Source organism: Ranitomeya variabilis, chromosome 1 (genome assembly GCF_051348905.1).
Source record: "Ranitomeya variabilis isolate aRanVar5 chromosome 1, aRanVar5.hap1, whole genome shotgun sequence".
NCBI classification, from domain to species: Eukaryota; Metazoa; Chordata; class Amphibia; order Anura; family Dendrobatidae; genus Ranitomeya; species Ranitomeya variabilis.
This window is the reverse complement of record NC_135232.1, coordinates 310,813,593-310,835,337: the sequence shown is the minus strand read 5'-3', so window position 1 is coordinate 310,835,337 and position 21,745 is coordinate 310,813,593. Positions and strand designations below refer to the sequence as shown.

Below are 21,745 nucleotides of genomic sequence, written 5' to 3'. Positions count from 1 at the left end.
TTTGACGCTCTCAGGGTCCAGACGTGTGACTGTGCAAAATTTTGTGCCTGTAGCTGCGACGCCTCCAACACTTTTCCTTTCACTTTTTCCCCATTATGTAGATAGGGGCAAAATTGTTTGGTGAATTGGAAAGCGCGGGGTTAAAATTTCACCTCACAACATAGCCTATGACGCTCTCGGGGTCCAGACGTGTGACTGTGCAAAATTTTGTGGCTGTAGCTGCTACGGTTCAGATGCCAATCCCGGACATACATACATACATACATACATACATACACACACACACACATTCAGCTTTATATATTAGATATATATATATATACATACATACATACACACATACGTATGCTTTAATGGTCAGGTCACTTATTTCAACAGTTCTTTGCAAAAGTTAAGCGGTTAACAGCAGCTGACAAGACTGGACATATGTACAGCAAATAGTTTCTACATTGCAATGCATATGTTCATTCTCTTCATGTCTATATAGTGCTTTTCAGGAGGGTTACAGAGCCCACCCAGTTGAAAAAGATATGGTGAGCACACATCCCACTAGCGTAATGGTATTTAATAGCATTAAAATAAATGATGTTCATACAGACCGGCATTTCCTAAAGTAAAAAATCTGCCCCATCTTTAATACTAAACTGTCAGAGGAACAAGGAAAAAGCTTTCTTGGCAAAGACTACACAGATGTCAGATCTCAGCAACCAGTCAACCCTTGAAATTATCTTACAGTTTTCTAGTTACAGAAATCCCATCTTTTTTTTTGTTAAACAAACTGCAGTTTGGGACAGTGTATGTTTGATACCAGTAAACCCATTTAATTTGTTCTATTGGTCAAAATAAATGATCAAGGCTTTGAAGGCCAATACTAGCCAAAAAAAACAGGACACAAAATAGGATAACTTGTGTCTGTCCGTGCCTGTGGACTCTCCAGCTCAGTGCCAGATCAGACACTCGTCACCAGCAGGAGTCAGCTGACTAAAAACTGCATAAGGGTGTATTTTGGTTTCAGCAAATAAACTTAGTACTGTATAATGAATAGTAACATTTCCTACAATGCCTCTATTATTAAGGCCAGTTGAAAAATCAGAGACGTAGGGAAATGGTGAATTTGTAAGAGTGAACTTATAATAGGTCATCAATATAAAGGCTGGGCAGTACAGTGTGCATCAAGCGACAGCTGTTGACAGACAAGTCTCGGCAAGTTGTGCACAACTTGGTGACCGTCACAAATCTTTCCTCTCCTGCAGTCGTGGAGGGTCGCAATGCTACAAGATAGAAAATTATTCGATGAAATGCAACACTGCGATCTCAATGTCACACTACACACACGTCACTGATTAGCCCTAGAACCTGTTCTTTGTTTTGAGATAAAAGGAGGATTACACAGAATAATTTACATTTGCAGAAACCAGAATACAGAATTCTTCAGGTGTATTTACATTTTCTAAGACTGCTCATTCACAAACTTTTGCCGATCACCCAAAAACCAAGCAAAATGTTCGTTCGGTAGGTGAAATGATTTTTTGTGTTCCACAAAGGATCATTATTCTCAGGACCACATCGTTCTGTGTAAACAGACTTGTACTGATAAGAACAATGGCTATATATATATATACTTAATGATCTATTACTGATTGTTGAGTACGCTAAAGCCGGGTTGGCCTGGGTAAACAGAGTATTAAACGACCACCGATCAGTAAAACAGTTGTTCGACGGCCATTTTTTGATGTTTGTCAGTGTAAATGGACCCTTATGCCCCTTTCACATTGCTTCCATCCCTATACTCAGCAGCCCCAATCGGGGCTCATGTCCAAACTCACCGAAAAACAGGATTCGAGCATGTTTGCCGACGGGCCATTGACTGATTGTGCAGACAGAAACAACATGTGCTCTGTCGTGCATCATTTTGGGGTGTAAATGCCTACTGAAGGAGGACACCCAAACATAGACTGCATCTGAGTGTTCTTCTCCAGCAGGCGTACACTCCAGAAAATGATGCACGTCAGCACATGTTGACTTTGTTGGCACAGTTATAGTCAATGGCCCAAATCCCATTTTGCGGAGAATTGTGGGACAAACTATAGTGTGAAAGCACCCTTCGGTACCAATTTAACAAGATTGATGTATTACACGCCAGTATTAATCCATGATGCCTCCTCGCAACAAAATCAGAGGCTGGTTGAGAAATGGAAGAAAGAAAGAAATGGGGAAGGGCTTTAAAAGAGAGAACTTATTTTTGTTGTAATAAAAGAAAAAAAAAAGTTAAAAACAATAAAATTCATAGTAAAAAGGAAATGAAAGATTTGATCCAATTGTTTGCTATGGACAACAATAACACTTCTGTACATGAGGGCCTGTATGTATATATGCCGATCATTTCCTGTGGGAAATTCACTTGTTCTTACTGTAGCATTAAAAGACCATCAGAAAAATATATGTTTAAGAAACAAGAAAACTATAAACATTTGAGCAGGTCATTTAGTAGATTAGTAAAAGAGAAAAAAAAAAAAAAAAATAATAATCTATGGAACTACAAAAAGGGTCTTCTCCTCTGAGAGAAACCATAAGGCTATGTTCACAAGGCAGATTTGTGGCAGAGATATCTGTAACCATCCAGTCAAGTGTTTGCCACAGAATAAACCCTATTTAGATGAATGGAACAGGTTCTCACATGGAAATTTCTGCAACAAATCCATAGATTTTTATCTCAAATGTGGATTTGACATGTGCAAAACTGCCAAATACTGTAGTGTCCTGAGAAGGAAATTGGGGATAGTAGTGATTGTGGTCCCTATTTATAATATTGGTACTGTACCACACCTGAAATTAACAGAATTAAATAGCAAACATGGTAATTCCAACATAGAAAAACCTGTCCTGTCACTTTTTAAACCGTTTTTAGGGATAACAAATTCAACAGGATCATAAAAAAAAAAGTATGTAAATATCTAAAACATAAAAATATGAATGTAATAAACTTCTGCCTCCTGGCAGTAAATTGTAATTCTAATGTTAGGCTTCACACCATTTCCCTACCGTGCAATTGCTCAGTATTGCTATATAGCGGCCACCTGAAAATGCACATGCTGCAATATTATATAGTGTAACCTGGGGGCGGGGGGTACAAATCTGATTGTACTGCCAATCAAGTGCAGAGTGAAACGCCATCCTAGATATGGCTTTATGACATGGCATGCTTATTTTAAGGAGAAGTCTAGGACTAACTCCCTACTAAAGCATCGATGAAACAGGATAATGGTAATCCACCCTCCTATCCGGCTCACCCACACGGATTATCCGCTTGTACTCCAGAGTCTGAGAAGAAAACAGCTTGCAGAGATCTCCAAGAACGCCTGGTAGGTGCCGATTTAGGTGGAGAACTTGAGGTTCTGTAGGTCAGAGGCGTGGGAATGCGTGACGGTGACTTATCTGGTTGGTTATCTGCTCGTGGCCGGATCTTAGGCCGTAGTTTAAGTTTATAGATAGAAGGGATTCGGTCTGGTCGTTTTAATGTTTTCTTGGGTCTTAACACCACTTCACCGGACCCTGCATCTCCCTCAGGGATTACAGAGGCCTCTTCTTGCTCAGCCTCCTCCTGGAGGTCTTCAGCAGCAGGTGGGCAGGAACTATCATCGGAAGAGCTGGACAAGGCTGGAAGTCTTCTCCATGTAGATGCAGGAACCGTTGCAATATTCCCATCTGTATTCTGCTCTCTTGGTCCTCCAGAGATGTAGAAGTTGAGAGAGGACGAAGAGGAACTAGAGGAACAGTATGCAGAGTCAAAAGCAGCTGGCTCGCTGGAAGGGGGACTAAGTAACAGAGAAGCCCCTTGTGTTCCCCCAGGGTGTTCAGATGAACCCAGAAGTCGTGAATTTTCCAAGAATTCTTTCTCAAGACTACGATAAAGCTGTTGCTCCTGGCGAACATCTAAAGGTGCATATCCTATCTGCCTCTGAGCATGAGATTTTGGAGGCTCCGTATGAATGCGATTGTTTGGGGGCTTGGAGGTCACAGGAGTTGTATATGAATGTTGTCCATCCTTGTCCCGCGTAATAAGCAAAACAGCTTTCTTGTTAGCTGGAGGTCCTTGACTTCGGGCCCGTCGACTAGAAGGACCATTCGGACCTTGAATTCTGCCACGTTCAGGCATGACAGGCTGGGTTGCCTGAGATCGCCTTGGCATAGGACCTCTGTCCTGAGACTGACTGCGTGTTATAGAAGAGCGAAGTCCAGGTCTCAATATATCAAATGATTTTCTACCACCAGGGGCGCTCTGAACAGAGGATGCAGAAGAGTCACTGTCACCAGAATACCGCCGTGGGCGAGGAGGCCTAAAACAGAAGGGAAGGATAATAATCATAGGATAAGACAATGTAAAACTCTGCATAATATCAAAAGGAATGTAAGAAATGAAGGAAAGTAAGAAACGAAGGAATGTGTCATCATTGAGAAGACCATTAGTCAAAAGTATAGCAATCGCAATACTGAAGTAATAGCATATACACAAAACAGAAATAAACAAACTTTAATTATTGTGTAACACAAACAATTAAATATGTTTATCAGCATGCAGTGTCACGCTCAGTCACATACAGCACCATCCTTAAAGGGGTTGTGCACTACTTTGACAACTCCTTCCAATCACTATATTTCCCTCCCAAGTAAAATAACACCTATTCTCGCCTCCGTTGCCATTTCAGTGGTGCCAGTGCTGGATCTCCCAGTCACACAATCCCTGAGGCCAATCAGTGGCTGCTTCATTCTGGGGTCCTTCACACAAATCAGACATCCGGAGGAGGAAGAGAGCAAACAGCAGCAGCTCATTTCCTCCTGAAGTCAGTTACCTCTGAAGTAGGGGACAGTGAATTGGCCGAGGAATGGCTGCAAGTATTGCGTGACTGATGGATCCAGTGCCAACACTGCTAAAATGGCTATGCAGGCGAGAATAGGTATTTTACTTGGGGGTAATATGGTGATTAAGAAGGCGTTGCCAGAGTAGTGAACAACCCCTTTAAATAAGACGCATAGGTACAGCTAAATTCCTTCAATCAGCATCACGTAGACTGACAAGTTCGGATTTGTTTTTAATTATAAAACCGGAGAAGACTGGCAAAATATGACCATGTAGGAAAAAAAAATAATTTTGAGAAGAGTGCTGACAAATTAATAAAGATATACAGAAATGACTGCACAAACCAAGCACAGGCATTCTGTGCATCCCTTGCTATGGCCAAACAGTTCAGTGCACTTTCCCCACCTACTTTATTTCCATTTCTCCTTTCCTCTTCCTTGATTGACAGCTATGACTTCACAAGAGCCAGAGGAGGGCAGAGATAGATGGAAAACAAGTAGGTGAGAAGATGCATTGAGTACATGTGCATGGCTAGAACAGTCATTTTGTGCTGATAGATTCCCGTTAAGATTTGCTACAGGCACAAGATCGTTTAAAACAAAATTCTATTTTTTAGACCGCAAATATACCTTGGTACCATAATCATTTGATGTGGCAGTTGGTGTGTATTATAAGGGCTGGAAAACCCCTTTAAAGGGCGCCGATTGCAAAGAGTCTCACAGCCAAAAGATACTCCTATGATCAGGACTCCTTAAGGCAAGTATTAAAATCAATGTACATTTAAAGGGACTGTCAGTAGTGATGAGCGAGTATACTTGTTGCTCGGGTTTTCCCTCGCATGCTCGGGTGGTCTCCGAGTATTTGTGAGTGCTCGGAGATTTAGTTTTGGTCACCCGCAGCTGCATGATTTACATCTGCTGGCCAGCCTGAGTACATGTGGGGGTTTCCAGGTTGCTAGGGAACCCCCACATGTATACAAGCTTTCTAGCAGCCGCAATCATGCAGCTGCGGGCGACCAAAACTAAATCTCCGAGCACTCACAAATACTCGGAGACCACCTGAGCGTGCTCGGGAAAACCCGAGCAACAAGTACACTCGCTCATCACTAACTGTCAGCACAAAATGACTGTTCAAACCAAGAGGCGCTCAGTGTCATGGCCAATCATTTATATACACCTTCCCATCTGCTTGTTTTCCATCCATCTTTCCCCCTCCACCTCTTTGACTGACAGCTCTGACTTGATGGAGCCACAGAATGGAGGTGGGAAAGTTCACTTCTGGCTAACAATAGTCTGGAGTGACGGACCCCAATTTGTACAGACACATGCCTAAGAATAGTATAAGGAAAGGGATCTTTAAAGCCCATTTTAAATCACTTGTCATGTTCCTTTCGTCTGGATTAAAGGAATTTTACTGTATACAATAGAAAGGAAACAGTAAATATAATTAATGTAAGATATACCATGTATTCATTACTATTACTTGAAAGAACTTGTACGACCACTAATCCTAAAACACAGAAAAGTCCTCACAAAATAAATAATTACAGCTAACCAAGTAGATTTTATTGCTGACAACTTCAAATGGCTTAGAAGGAAATATATCACATAAAGCTAGTGAAACAGAAGTTTTTAATTTGTACAATTTTGTGATTGTATTTACAACTACAATTAAAGGGGCAGCCATCTTACTTAAAGGGGTTGTTCACTGCTTCAATCAATTCAGGACCGCATAGTAAATAAAAACCATGTACACTCACCTCCCGCAGCGGCACTGTTCCAGCGATGTCGGCGCATGCTGTTCCCAGCAGGTGTTATGATGTTGTGTCACGTAACTGCTGCAGCCAATCGATATTCTATCCGCTCCATCAAAATAGTAAAGGCTGCAGCTAATTAGCTGCTGTTGATTGGCTGCAACGGTCACATGACGCAATAATGTCACATTTTCCACTGAGAACAGAAGAGTCGGCATCGTTGAATGACCCCACTGCGGGAGGAGAATGTACGTTGTTTTTTCTACTGGGCCTCGATTTGGTTAAAACAGCTAAGGTAGAGAAACTCAAAAAAACACATCATGAAAAGCAGACTCGCCAAAACCTTGCCAAATGACAAATGCACTAGCAGGGTGCAGCAGGCCCCCACTGATAAAGGCTGGAGCAGCACAGGTGCAAACTACTGGTGAGAACAACCACCCACTCGCCTAAATAATGGAGGGGTGGCTGCCTAGTAGCAAAAATGCACACAGGTAAGGCTTGCATAAGACCCTGTTCACACAGGTAGGGGTGATGCACAGTGTCTGGACAACCTATTGATCACGCCCATAGTATTAGCAGGCGGGCCGTCCAGCACTATATATAAATGCACCACACAAAAACCAAGCTTATCCATATTGGCCAAAATTGAAACCAATACCTCATTTAATGTATTATATGCATTAATTTTTTCATCTTTTTATTGCACTTTTTATCATTATTTGCAGGGTGCGGCAGGGCCCCTTTATGCTGGCTTGGTTTTTGTGTGGTGCATTTATATATAGTGCTGGACGGCCCGCCTGCTAATACTATGGGCGTGATCAATAGGTTGTCCAGACACTGTGCATCACCCCTATCTGTGTGAATTGTGTCTTATGCAAGCCTTACCTGTGTGCATTTTTGCTACTAGGCAGCCACCCCTCCATTATTTCGGCGAGTGGGTGGTTGTTCTCATCAGTAGCTTGCTGCTCCAGCCTTTATCAGTGGGGGCCTGCTGCACCTGCTAGTGCATTTGTCAATTGACAAGGTTTTGGCGAGTCTGCCTCGATTTGATTAATCAGGGTTTGTCCACTAGTAGTAATTTTAATTTCTCATTAAAGAAATACTTTGCTACTTAATAATTAAAGAAAACTCCCAACGGCAGAGGTGTCTTCTCGCATATGAGTGTCGATGACTATGGCAGAGCTGGCACAATACAGAACGACTATTTACTGCCCCTTTATACAGTTTACGGTACGCTCCTTTCAATCAATGAAATGCTAAACATAATGACAGGATGAGGCAGCTTGTGATCTCAGAGCCTCAGTGACCTTGCTGGGTGAAGTCAGCTGATTTACAAGTGAAGCGAGGAGACACAACATCCTTTGTTAACTCATCAGGCTGTTTACAAGGCAGTTCCTTTAGAGAATCCGGCATTATTCAGAATACACCTTAGGTATTTATACTTCAAAATTGCGGGATATTTGCTTTAGGATCACTAAAAAGGTGTAGCTTTACAGAGTAAACAGTCTCATCCTGGTATAAAAAGGCTACTATAAGGACAAATGTACGGCGTCTTTCACGACTAGTTCATGGATAGCGAGATCAGTGCAGGTATCCCGCCTCTGAGCGCGATGTGTCACCGCAATCCCAGAAATAATCTGAATCCTTCATCCATAGAATGAAAGCATTAAGCTACTTACCGGTAGCTGCATTTTCCAGAGGCCCATGACAGCACCACGAGAGAGAGGATCCGCCCTTAGGAACAGGAAACCAACAGATACAAAAGGGTGGCACCTCTCCCACGTATCAGTTGTATTACAGAGCCCGAGAGGACTACCGCAGTTAATGACAAGCATACACAAACATTATATGCAATCAAATAAAATATCTTTAATAAAGCAACAATCCAGATATCACATGTGAGAATTTTTTTTTTTTTTTAACACTTTAAGGAAGTGCAACCCTCACGTGAATAGGGAGGGAACTAAGGGTGCTGTCATGGGCCTCCGAAAAATGCCGCTACCGGTAAGTAGCTTAATGCTTTATTCGGACTCCCATGACAGCACCACAAGAGATTTACAGAGATGTAAACCACCTTAGGGAGGGACTATAGCCTGCAGCACCCTTAACCCGAAGGTGAGATCTGAGGAGAACCCTAAATCCAACCGATAGTGTTTAAAAAAGGTGGATGGGGAAGACCATGTGGCCGCCTTACATATCTGGTCGATTGATACTCCAGACCTTTCCGCCCAGGATGATGCCATGGCTCGGATGGAATGCGCCCTCAGATTCTGCGGAGCCGGACCTCCACCTGCTGTGTAAGCCAGAGAGATAGCCTCCCTAATCCATTTAGCTAGTATGTATTTTGATGCTCTAAAGCCATGTGCACACGTTCAGTATTTTTCGCGTTTTTTTGCTATAAAAACGTGATAAAAACGCGAAAAAAACGCTTACATATGCCTCCTATTATTTACAGTGGATTCCGCATTTCTTGTGCAAATGTTGCATTTTTTTCTGCGAAAAAATCGCATCGTGGAAAAAAAGCAACATGTTCATTAAATTTGCGGAATTGCGGGGATTCCGCACACCTAGGAATGCATTGATCTACTTACTTTCCGCATGTGGCTGTGCCCACCATGCGGGAAGTAAGCAGATCATGTGCGGTTGGTTCCCTGGGTGGAGGAGAGAAGACTCTCCTCCACGGACTGGGCACCATATAATTGGTAAAAAAAAAAAAAAGAATTAAAATAAAAAATAGTGATATACTCACCTTCGATGGCCCCGGAGTCTTCCCGCCTCTCAGCGGTGCATGCTGTCGCTTCCGTTCCTATAGATGGTGTGTGTGAAGGACCTGTGATGACGTCGCGGTCTTGTGATTAGTCGCGAGACCGCTCATGTGACCGCTCACGTGACCGCGACGTCATCGAAGGTCCTGCACACACACACCATCTATAGGAACGGACGCCGCTGAAGAGATCGGCTGTCTGCAGGTGAGTATAACCATTTTTTTTAATTATTTTTAAACATTCTATCTTTTACTATTGATGCTTCATAAGCAGCATCTATAGTAAAAACTTGGTCACACTTGTCAAACACTATGTTTGACAAGTGTGACCAACCTGTCAGTCAGTTTTCCAAACTTTAGCATTCTGCAAGCTAATTTCGCTTGCAAAATGCTGAAAAAAAAAAGCGAAAAAAACGGGAAAAAAAAACCGCAAAAAAAATAATTAAAAAAAATGCGGATTTCTTGCAGAAAATGTCCGGTTTTCTTCAGGAAATTTCTGCAAGAAATCCTGACGTGTGCACATACCCTAACCCCTTTCCTAGGACCTTGGAAAGATAAGAATAGCACATTATCTTTCTTCCAGTCATTAGTGACAGAGATATATTGTAGAAGGCATCTCCTAACATCTAGTGTATGGAGTTCTTTTTCTTTAGGGTTAGAAGGATTGGGGATAAAAGATGGTAGAACTATCTCATGTGACCTGTGAAATTGGGATGCTACTCTTGGCAAGTAAGCTGGGTCCGGCCTGAGGATAACTCTATCCTGTAAGGCCATGTTCACACGCTGCGGGTTCCTCTGCGGGTTAATCCCACAGCGGAATTGAAAATCTGCAGGGCAAAACCGCTGTGGTTATCCCTGCAGATTTATCGCGGTTTGTTCCGCGGTTTCCGCTGCGGGATTACTGCTGTACTATTGATGCTGCATATGCAGCAATATGCAGCATCAATAGTAATGTAAAAAATAATAAAAATTGGCTATACTCACCCTCTGACGTCGCGATCTCCCCGGCGCTGCAAGCGGCTGTGCCGACAAGGACCTTCGTGACGTCACGGTCATGTGACCGCGGCGTCATCACGGTCATGTGACCGCGACGTCACCACAGGTCCTGTTCGGCACAGCAACTGAGACCGGACGGCCGCGGGCAGCGCTGAGAGGTGAGTATAGCTTCATTTTTTATTTTAATTCTTTTTTTTTACACTATTTTATGGTTCCCAGGGCCTGGAGGAGAGTCTCCTCTCCTCCACCCCGGGTACCACCCGCACATTATCCGCTTACTTCCCGCAACGTGGGCACAGCCCCATGCGGGAAGTAAGCGGTTCAATGCATTCCTATGGGTGCAGAATCGCAGCGATTCTGCACAAAGAAGTGACATGCTGCGGGTTGTAAACCGCTGCGTTTCTGCGCGGTTTTTCCCGCAGCATGTGCACTGCGGTTTGCATAGGGTTTACATGTTAATGTAAACGCTATGGAAACTGCTGCGGACCCGCAGCATCAAAATTGCGGCGGTTCCGCGGTAAAAACCGCAGCGTGTGAACATGGCCTAAGAATTCCGTATACGGGGGAAGTCTGGAAAGCGCCTGGATGTCTCCTATTCTGCGCGCCGATGTTATAGCTACCAGAAAAGCTGTTTTAAGGGATAGCATTTTGATTAAGGCTTCATGTAGGAGCTCAAAGGGGTCTTTTGTTAGAGATGAAAGGACTAGATTTAGGTCCCATGGTACCGTTTTGTTTTAGCTCTACCAACTGCCTTAATGAATCTTCATACCCAATAATTATTGGCAATATTACAAGAGAACAGAGCACCAAGGGCTGATACCTGTAATCTCTGTGTACTTGTAGAGAGATTTAATTATAACCCCCTCTGCAGAAATTCTAATATTTGGCGTATCGGTACCCTATATTTGATGTTAAAATCTGAGAAGGCTAAGAACTTTCTCCAGGTTCTAGAGTAGATTTTTGTTATCTGCTTTCTACTTTTTAGAAGAGTATCTACCAAGTTTGGGGAGAAGCCTTTATCATTTAATAACGACCGCTCAAACTCCAAGCCGTTAAATGGAGTCCCTTCACTTGTGGATGGCATATCGGTCCCTGGAAAAGCAAATTCGGGATATCTGGTAGTACCCAGGGATCGCCTACCGACATTGTCCTGAGCCATGCAAACCAGGTTCTCCTGGGCCAGAAAGGAGCAATCAGAATGACCTTCGCACGATCTTCCCTGATTTTTCTCACCACTAGAGGTAACAGGTTCAACGGTGGGAAGGCGTAAGCCAGAGGAAAATCCCATTTTATGAGGAATGTATCCACCGCCAGCGGATTCTCCCTGGGATTCTACGAACAAAATATTTTTACTTTTTTGTTGTCTCTTTGTAGCAAATAGGTCCACCACTGGCCGACCCCATCGGCGAACAATCTGATTGAAGACGTCTCCATTTAGAGACCATTCCCCTTGTCTTAGCATATTGCGGTTGAGAAAGTCTGCTTTTACGTTTTCCTTCCCTTTGATGTGAAGAGCAGTCAAAGATTGAAATTTCGTCTCTGCTGTTTGGAACAGGCGATCTGTGACCTACATCAAGTCTCGGAACGTGTTCCACCTTGATGAGTTATATAGGCTACTGCCACCTGGTGTCCCTGCAGATATATGAGGAGTTTTTTAACTGCTAACTCAATCGCCAATAATTCCCTTTGATTGGATGAAGACGTTGTGTATGGTTCCCACTGTCCCTGAACCACCATGTCATCCATGTGTGCCCCCCACCCTGAGGGGCTGGCATCCGTAGTTATCACCCGGGATATATCTGTTACCCAGGGAACCCCTGCCAATAAATTCTCTGTCCAGCCACCACTTTAGGGATTCAAGAGTTACCGGTCTCAAGGTTATTTTTTCCCCCAAGGCCTCAAGATTTTGTTATTAATCAACACATCTTTCTGTAGGGGTCTAGTATGAAATTGAGCCCATCTGACCGCTGGGATGCATGACGTGAGGGACCCTAGCAGCGACAAAGCTCGTCGAAGGGTCATAGAGGGTGTATTGATTGCCCTTAACACCTGATGCTGAATTTGATCTAATTTCTCTATAGGGAGAAGACACTTGTGTGGCTGAATCTAATAATAAACCTAAGAACTTTTGAATTTTTAGGGGCTGCAAGCGGGATTTCTCAATTAATTATCCAACCCAGGTGTTCCAATTTAACTCTAGTTATTTTTAATTGTGAAAAACAGTGCTCCATTGAATTCCCTGCTATGAGGAAATCATCAGGGTAGGGAACAATAAGAATATTAGATTCCCGTAAATGTGCCATAACCTACGCAATTATTTTCGTAAATACTCTAGGGGCAGAAGTTATATTGAAGGGAAGTGCTCTGTACTGAAAATGGTGAACTACTCCCCCCATTAATATATACTGATAGAGAACACCTCATATGAAAATAAAGAAAAAACACCTTAAGAGGGTAATACCTTCACTGACACATAATTGCTACAAAGGAGACACTAGAAGGAGTAATTACCAATAATGCAAATTTTATTAAATCTTAAATAGTACTGACAAAATATAAATCATCTAAAGATAATCACAGAGAGTACAAAACAGGTGATACCTGCGGTCATGGTGGCCTGGATCTGGTCCCGTCGTAAGGAACACCATGACCGCAGGTATCATGTGTTTACCATATCTTTGGGACCACTTTTGGTAGTATTTGGGCCAGTGGGATATGTGCAATAATAGGGTCGTGGCAGCACTTTTCTCAGCCGCTCCAGCACATGAGTGTAGATTTACCCTAATAGGGCTCACTACTATTGTTCATTCATAATTCTATTATTTACCCTATATAAGGGATCTATTCAGGTCCCTCTCCTGTGGTATTGCACCCTGTGTATATTGCTATTTCATGGTGCGATCTGGACCTGTTTTGGTCCTGTCGTTATGCTGCATTTCTCATTCTGCTGTTACCGGTTTATAGGTGGTTGCACCACCTGTTTTGTACTCTCTGTGATTATCTTTAGATGATTTATATTTTATGTCAGTACTATTTAAGATTTAACAAAATTTGCATTATTGGTAATTACTCCTTCTAGTGTCTCCTTTGTAGCAACTACTCCCCCCATTAATACTGCTACCTTTGGAACTGTTGAAAATCTTCATGAATGGGCACATGATAATAGGCATCTTTTAAATTGACTACTACCATGAAACAATTTTTGAACAGCATCTTTATTGTTGAATTGATAGATTCCATCTTGAAGGTATGTTTGACCAGGTAACTATTAAGGTGTCTAAGATTTATGATGGTCCTATAAGTTTTATCAGGCTTCTGAATAAGAAACAGGGGAGAATAAAATCCCTTTCCTTTATCAGATTTCGGAACCTCTATAAGGACTTTTTTAGAACAAAGAGACAACACCTCTTCTAAAGCCGACTGTTCCAGGGGAGAAGAGCGTAACGGAGTCAATTTAAAACTATCCCGTGGGGTACGGATAAGTTCAAGTGTGAGACCCCGAGATATAGTGTTTTGTACCCAAACACTATTTGTGATCTCTGACTATTCTGAACAGAAATGTAATAATCTACCCCCCACCGGGATTCCTAGTCATTTGTCTTCTTTCTTTCTCTCCTTTGAGGAACGACGGAACATATATCCTGTACCTCTTCTACGTCTATCATACCATCTAGACCGATCTCTAACGGGTGAAAAGGCACGCTTCCTTCCCCGACCAAATCTCTTCTTATTGAAGGGACGACGATAGGACCCAAATAGATTAGGAAACTTTTTTTTGTCGTCTCCCGCTTTTTCTAGGATTTCGTCCAAGGTGGGACCAAATAAATATTCTCCCTTACAAGGAATGGCACAGAGCTTTGACCTCGTCTGTATATCTCCCGGCCAGCATTTTAACCACAGGGCTCTTCTAGCCGCATTAGAGAGTCCTGATGCTCTAGCCGCCATTTTAACAGAGTCAAAGGAAGCGTCTGACAAGAAGGCAGCCGCCTCCTGAATCACTGGTAAAGCAGTTAGAATAGAGTCTCTAGAAGCCCCCTCCTTCAACTGGGTCTCTAATTGGTCCAGCCAAACCATCATTGACCTGGCTGTACAGGTTGAAGCCACCGCAGGTCTTAAGGAACCGGCCGCCATTTCCCAGGTACCCTTTAGAAAAGTGTCCGCCTTCCTGTCAAGGGGGTCCTTAAGGGTTCCCATATCCTCAAAGGGAAGATGCCCGTTTCGCCACCTTGGCTATTGCCACATCTAATTTAGGGGCCTTTTCCCAATTGCTGACTGCTGGGTCATCAAAGGGATACCTGCGTTTCTGTGCTGGTGGTAAGGAACCTTTTTTCTCAGGCTTCTTCCATTCCCTATTAATAAGTTCTTGAATTTTTTCATTTAGCGGAAAAACTCTATGCTTCTTTTGCTCCAATCCACTAAACATAATCTCCTCTTTGGATAGCTGAGGTTTGGGTTCCATTGTCCCTCTGACCGCTTTAACTAACTTATCTATCCTTTCAAGGGGTAGACAAAAGCGAGCAGTGTCTTCATCTGAGGAAGAGGACGATGCAGCTGAACCGCAGAAAACTTCATCCCCATCCGCTGAAGAATCCGAGATCAACGGTGCTTTGTATTTAGAGCTTCCTGCTTGAGATAGGCACTTTATGGATTGTTTAAGTTCCATCCTGACCATCACTTTCATGGTTGTTGCCATAGTAAGGGATTCTTCCGCTACCTGAAGGGGCAAGTAAGGCAATCTAATCTATGCAGATGTAAGCTCTCACCCCCTCCCCCTTCTGGAGACCTCACCGTCTGCTGGATACAGCGGGCACATAGTTTTTTAGGGCACGAATCAGGTAAGGGAACTCCACAGATAGCACATTCTCTATGTTTCGCCTTACTGACGCATTTCTTCCCCTACAAAACATATGAGGGGAATCACGTCACTGGGTGAACTTTCTCGGAGATCACTTACCAGTGGCTGCCCAAAGAGAGAGGTACCGGAATACGAGGGGGATTCTTCCTGGCTGATGCTCCCGACCCCTGTCTGGAGGAGATTTTGAGGCCAGATTCACTACTCCTTCTGTCATGCTGCTTTCCTTTGGGCTTCTAAGACATCTCGTCCAGCAGCTGAGGCTGCTGTTCATGATCACTCTCCATGCTCACGGTTTGAGGTCAGAAGCAAGGAACTCAGATCTGGAGTCCGTTCATATAACCCCTCCTCCGGTCAGCAGACATGCCGAGCGCTCCCCTGATATGCTGTCTGCCAGGTGCAGGAGGTCGTCCCCGGGGTCTGATAACGAGCAGCGTGCAATTGCCGGTGGGCGCTGCCATCTTGGATACACCGCGCATGCGCGGGACCTCAAAACCCGGAAGTAACTGCCGGCTCCGCCCCCGACATCACCCCGGCCCGTAGCGCTTCCTGTCAGTGCTCAGAGCAGCGTGGGACCCCCGGCTAACCCGCAGCACACCGGGTGGCGCCACCAAAGATGCCGCCGCACCAACAGCGCCCCCAGCCGCACCATCCCACCGGAAGGAGGAGACCCCAGGGGACATACTTACCACCACGCTGGACTTGGAGACAGTACACCACCGGCGACCGCTCCCTGCTGAGAATGTCACCGCCGTGCAGCCCTGCCAGGACTACCGTGACATCTCCAGGATCTCCGCACCGGCCGAGGTGGGAGACCCCCCCCCGCTACCTGAGTCGGTCGGCCGGCCTGGGATCCTTTTGAAAATTCTGTAGGATCCAGTCCCTCTAGGAACAGGAAACCAACTGATATGTGGGAGAGGGGCAGCCCTTTTGTATCTGTGGGTTTCCTGTTCCTAAGGGGCAGACCCCTCTCTCGTGGTGCTGTCATGAGAGTCCGAATAAACTATTGTCTTCATTTGCTGTACAATTATTATATTATCTTTCCATTCTCCAACATTTTGTACAACGTATAGCTTTGGTTGGACTTAAATATAGCTATAAAGACAACAGGAACTGCAAAATATATCTAGCAAACTAAACAGGAAAGGAATTCTTGAACAACTTGCGTCAAAAAAATACCCCCAAACCCTTTATTTCCTGCCTTGCACCATATTTATTATGAGATTTAGACACTCATTGTGCCTTATCTGACAGTGAGGATTGGCCTTGTCAAAAAAAAAAAAATTCTCTAAATGCAAATTTCTGGTATAGTCCATGAGCCAAGAACCAAATTTGACGATATCGGTACCAAGCGGAGTGACTAATTCTCTTTGGTATTTTTAGGTAGATGCATGTCTGTAGTTTATTTTTTGATATGATAGCCCTTACATATACGTAGCTTATTAACCCCTTCAGCCCTAGGCCTATTTGTACCCAAGTGCCTAAGCCAATCTGACCTGTGCCACTTCATGGGCTAATAACTTTGGAACGCTTTCACCTATCCAAGCCATTCTGAGATTGTTTTCTCGTGACATATTGTACTTCACGTCAGTGCTAAATGGGAGTCAATATATTTTACCTTTCTATATAAAAAAATGCTAAATATTCGGAAATTTTGGAAAAATCGGCAATTTTTTAACTTTGAAATTCTCTGCTTTTTACAAAAATACTGATACCCCCCATAATAGTTATTAATTTACACTCCCCACATGTTTACTTCATATTGGCATCATTTTGAAAATGAAACCTTATTGTTTTACGACGTAATAGGGCTTATAGTTTTATGCGCAATTTTTCACATTTACAGCAAAACCCACTTTTCAAAGGACCAAGTCACTTCTGAAGTCACTTTAAGGGGCTTACATAACAGAAACCACCCATAAATTACCCCATTTTGCAAACTACACCCCTCAAGCTGTTCAAAACTCATTTTTAAAAACTGTTAACCCTTTAGGTGTTCCACAGGAATTTTAGCATGAGCCAAGAACCAAATATGACGATATCGGTACCACCCGGAGTGACTAGATGTAGTATTTGTAACAAAATTTAATCCAAGTTATGTAAATACACACTGAACATGTCATGTGCATATATATATATATATATATATATATATATATATATATATATATATGTTACTCCATAATATCTTCAACATCGGACTCTGAATCTGACTGTTGTTCTACTGGCTCGTCTTCAGTACCCTTGTTCTGGCATGTCTGTAATCTGCACATGTCTGTGCACTTCAGGCCATTGCTGAGGCAAGTACACTGAGGAAGTTCACATGACCGCACACACTTGCAGGACAGTAGCTGTATAATAGCTTCTGGTGCTGGTGCCCCTTGCATCCACTTGACAACAAGCTTTCCGTCGTTATCTATCATCCAACCGCAGTCTGTTGGGTTTGCAACCCATGGCTGGCTCTGCAGACTTCTCCTCCAGATCGCAGCCTGGTAGTTTGCACGCAGTGCATGCATGAAAAGGCAGTCCTGGCAAGGAGGGAGTTGACTTGACTCTACCACTCCACGTCTGGCACAGAACAGCTGATAACGGAGCCTGTTTACCTCAGTTGTTTGGGTAGTTGGCAGGTACATGTGGCAGGTGATTTCCTGTAACTTCTCAAAAAGTTCGGTAGACACTTCCCATGAACGACCAACTTCCTGAAAGGCATCCTGGTATGTCTTGTTCATCTTCAACTGCTTGAGTGTCGTCATCTTCCCACGGCCAGCGAATGCACTGACGGTGTCACAGCCTGTAAATGCATGCATACCAATCAATGAATCACATACGCTGCCTCCCAATGTTCGGCTCAGAGTGGTGATATCCAGGAATCTTGTCCGGTTCTGTGTACCGCATTTCTGGAACAGGTGGGATGGGATTTTGTGGCACATGCCCAGACACAGGACCATGACATCAGTATCCTCCGAAGTGATGATGACCGACTTGTAACCAGATTCTGCTGCATGAAGAGCATGGAGAAGGAGGCGTGTGTCTGCTTCTTCTTGATTTGACTTAAGGTCAGCAGCCTCTTCCCACTGTTCTTTGGTGATCTTAAAGCAGAGCTGCTCACATGTGACATACAGCTCCTTCTCCTCAAGCTTCTCCCTGTGGTGTTTCGCCTTCCATTCTTCTACCAGAAACTTTATGAGACTTGCCTTGTTGGAGGAACTACTTAGAAGCTTTTTCCACTGCTGGATGTTGTGCCCATGTTGAATGTTCTTGAAATGGATCCCTGTGCCTTCATATCTGTTGACTCTTTCTGTATCTTTGATGGATGTCTCCTTGTAGACGTCAAAGACAATATCAATGCGCTTGCTCTTAGCACCCTCATGGATAGCGCGACTCATTGCTGTGCCTGCTAGCTGGCCAAATGTTGCATTGTTTCCCTTCAGTTTCTGAACCAGGCTCATCCCATCAATGATGGTTGCAGAGGGCTCGGGGATCACTTCTGCAGGACGAGCATTCCTCTCCAACTCCCTTGCGAGGGCAGCCTTGTTGGTCTTGCGGATAGACCCATCACCATTGGCAAGTGCCCATGGCAATGGACCCAGGGGATGAGTCAAGACATCACTCATTTGTAGCTTTCTGTTCTCAGCTACAAGTATCATCTGGCCAAATAGGTTTCTGTCAGCCTTCAAAATTACCTCCTTGCCAAGACCTTGTCTGCGTGTCTTCATTTGGATGTTAGAGAACGTTTTAAGTTTGTTCTTCGTCATCTTGTCATGAAACAATGTAGTTGGCTTATCGGTACCCAAACGCTCATCCTTGAATGTTTGATATGCATCCTCTCCTATACTGTATGCCCCTTGAAGGTCTTTGGCTACATCTGGTGGTGCTACAGTCGCTGTTGACAAACTGATAAGTTCACCATTATGCTCTTTGTTGAAGGGGTTCACCCAACCTGTCTCCAGCAGTTGAACGAAAGATTGGACATCGGCTTCATCTCTTCTAATCCTAGACACCTGTAGGTCTGAATGGCTGAAGTCAGTATATTGTTAGCCTACCAGGGCCCTCAGCTGCCTCAAGTACATACTGCGGTACTCTGATGTCAGGTAGAACCTGGAAACAGCTCCAACTTTGAGGCTGAAGCCTTTTGTGCCCCCTGGTGTCTGGGTGTCTTTGTTGATTGTCTCTTCAATGGTCTGGTCCACAGGAATTCGTCCAAAAGGATTCTTGCTACCGATCTGGACCGAAAAGCCACCTTGCATGAAGTATTCATGGACCTCTGGGTGTTCTATGGGCAGCCGAGACATTGTGGCATAGTAATAGGTTAGGTATCGGGCATAGTTGACCTTGTCATAGGCAAAACACCATGGTATCATCTGTCGGATTGCTCCTAGGTGAAGCATCCAGTTGCCTTCTCTTGAAGCTCGAACCAGGGCCAGCATGGTCTCGACCATGTCCAAGTATGACATCCAGAATGCTGAGAGTTGTTCATTTCTGAGGGTCTCAAGATAAACTTGAAAGAGCTTCAGGGTAAGTGTGCAAGATTCATTATCCAAGAGCTTTTCGAAGGATCCCTGCGACACACTGATGCGAAAGTTTGTGATGTTCTTCAGTGTTTCATCCAGATGGTGAAGGTCCCTTGCATGGTTTTCTTCTAGCCATGGAAGGAAGTTTTTCCATGCAAGCCTCATAAGTGCTTCATAGACCAGCTTGTGTAGTCTCACTGCTCTGTTGTACCTCCGGCCGTCCATCACTCCAGACACTGATCCTTCAGCGATTACACCGGATTCAACACACAGATCTCTAAGGCCTGCATCCTGAAATCTGTTCCCTATGATAGAGAGGAGATTACAGATTGTGTGGAAGACACCCATTCTAATTATAATGTTCTTGAACTTCTGTTTCCAGATAACCTCGGCAGCTTTGGCATAGAGTGCTTGATCAAACACACACACAATTCTGTTAAGCTTCAGGGTCTGCATGATGGCATGTGTTTGCTCCAAGACTTCATTCACAGTGGACATGGCTGTTGCAGGAGCATTGATAGTGGGCAGGTAGCTTACAGTGTCCTGGGCCACTACAATGTCGCTGCGGATTTTTATGTTGAACCCAGTCCAACTGCAGAGAAGACCGGAGAGTCCTGTTCAGCACAGAACGTGTATGTGTCAGTGTGTGTGCGTGTGTTGGGGCACCTCAGGGTGTCTTCAAATGTGACATAGCCCCCTAGATTTCTTCCAGTAAAATTTGCACTCCAAAAGTCATTTGGCGCTCCTTCCCTTCCGAGGCCTGCCGTTCCCCAATACTGCAGTGTACGACAACATATCGGGTGTTGTTGTGTTCGGGAGAGATTGGTGAACAAATAGTGGGGTGCATTTTTTGCTGGTACACCTCTTAAAAATAAAAAAATGAGCCTAAAATGACACCTTCATGTAAAAAATGCACTTTTTCCATTTTCTCAACCAAGTGTTTCCAACTACTGTGAAACACTGGTTGGGTCAAAGTGGTCACTATACCCCCTAAAAGATTCCTTGGGGGTGTAGTTTCCAAAATAGGGTCACTTTTTGGGGTTTCCACTGTGGGGGTACCTCAGGCAGCCTTCAAATGTGACATGGCCCCCTAGATTTCTTCCAGTGAATCCGCCACCCAAAAACCACATAGCGCTCCTTCCGTGTTGAGCTGTGCTGTGTGCCCATACTTTAGTTTACGAGTACATGTGGGGTGTTTCTATAAACTGCAGAATTAGGGTAACCAAGTTTGGGTTTGCCGTTAACCCTTGCTAGGTTGCAGGTAAAATTGGATTACAATGTAATATCTGGAAAAAAAATGAAATTTTGAAATTTCGCCTTCATTCTGCTAAAATTCCTGTGGAACACCTAAAGGGTTAACAGTTTTTAAAAATGAGTTTTGAACAGCTTGAGGGGTGTAGTTTGCAAAATGGGGTAATTTATGGGTGGTTTCTGTTATGTAAGCCCCTTAAAGTGACTTCAGAAGTGACTTGGTCCTTTGAAAAGTGGGTTTTGCTGTAAATGTGAAAAATTGCGCATAAAACTATAAGCCCTATTACGTCGTAAAACAATAAGGTTTCATTTTCAAAATGATGCCAATATGAAGTAAACATGTGGGGAGTGTAAATTAATAACTATTATGGGGGGTATCAGTATTTTTGTAAAAAGCAGAGAATTTCAAAGTTAAAAAATTGCCGATTTTTCCAAAATTTCCGAATATTTAGCATTTTTTTATATAGAAAGGTAAAATATATTGACTCCCATTTAGCACTGACGTGAAGTACAATATGTCACGAGAAAACAATCTCAGAATGGCTTGGATAGGTGAAAGCGTTCCAAAGTTATTAGCCCATGAAGTGGCACAGGTCAGATTGGCTTAGGCACTTGGGTACAAATAGGCCTAGGGCTGAAGGGGTTAATAAGCTACGTATATGTAAGGGCTATCATATCAAAAAATAAACTACAGACATGCATCTACCTAAAAATACCAAAGAAAATTAGTCACTCCGGGTGGTACCGATATCTGGCCCGG

At 43.7% G+C, this 21,745-nt stretch overlaps 1 protein-coding gene across 1 annotated transcript in view; it reads right to left on the bottom strand.

Moving 5' to 3' along the window:
* Nucleotides 1-775: 775 nt before the first annotated feature.
* GAS2L1 (growth arrest specific 2 like 1) overlaps nucleotides 776-21,745 on the bottom strand; it is a 31,899-nt gene continuing 10,929 nt past the window's right edge. The window contains exon 6 of the mRNA XM_077296787.1: nucleotides 776-4,337. Within this exon, the coding sequence (XP_077152902.1) occupies nucleotides 3,287-4,337 (1,051 nt within the window). The 3' untranslated portion in view covers nucleotides 776-3,286. The remainder of the gene's footprint in view (nucleotides 4,338-21,745) is intronic.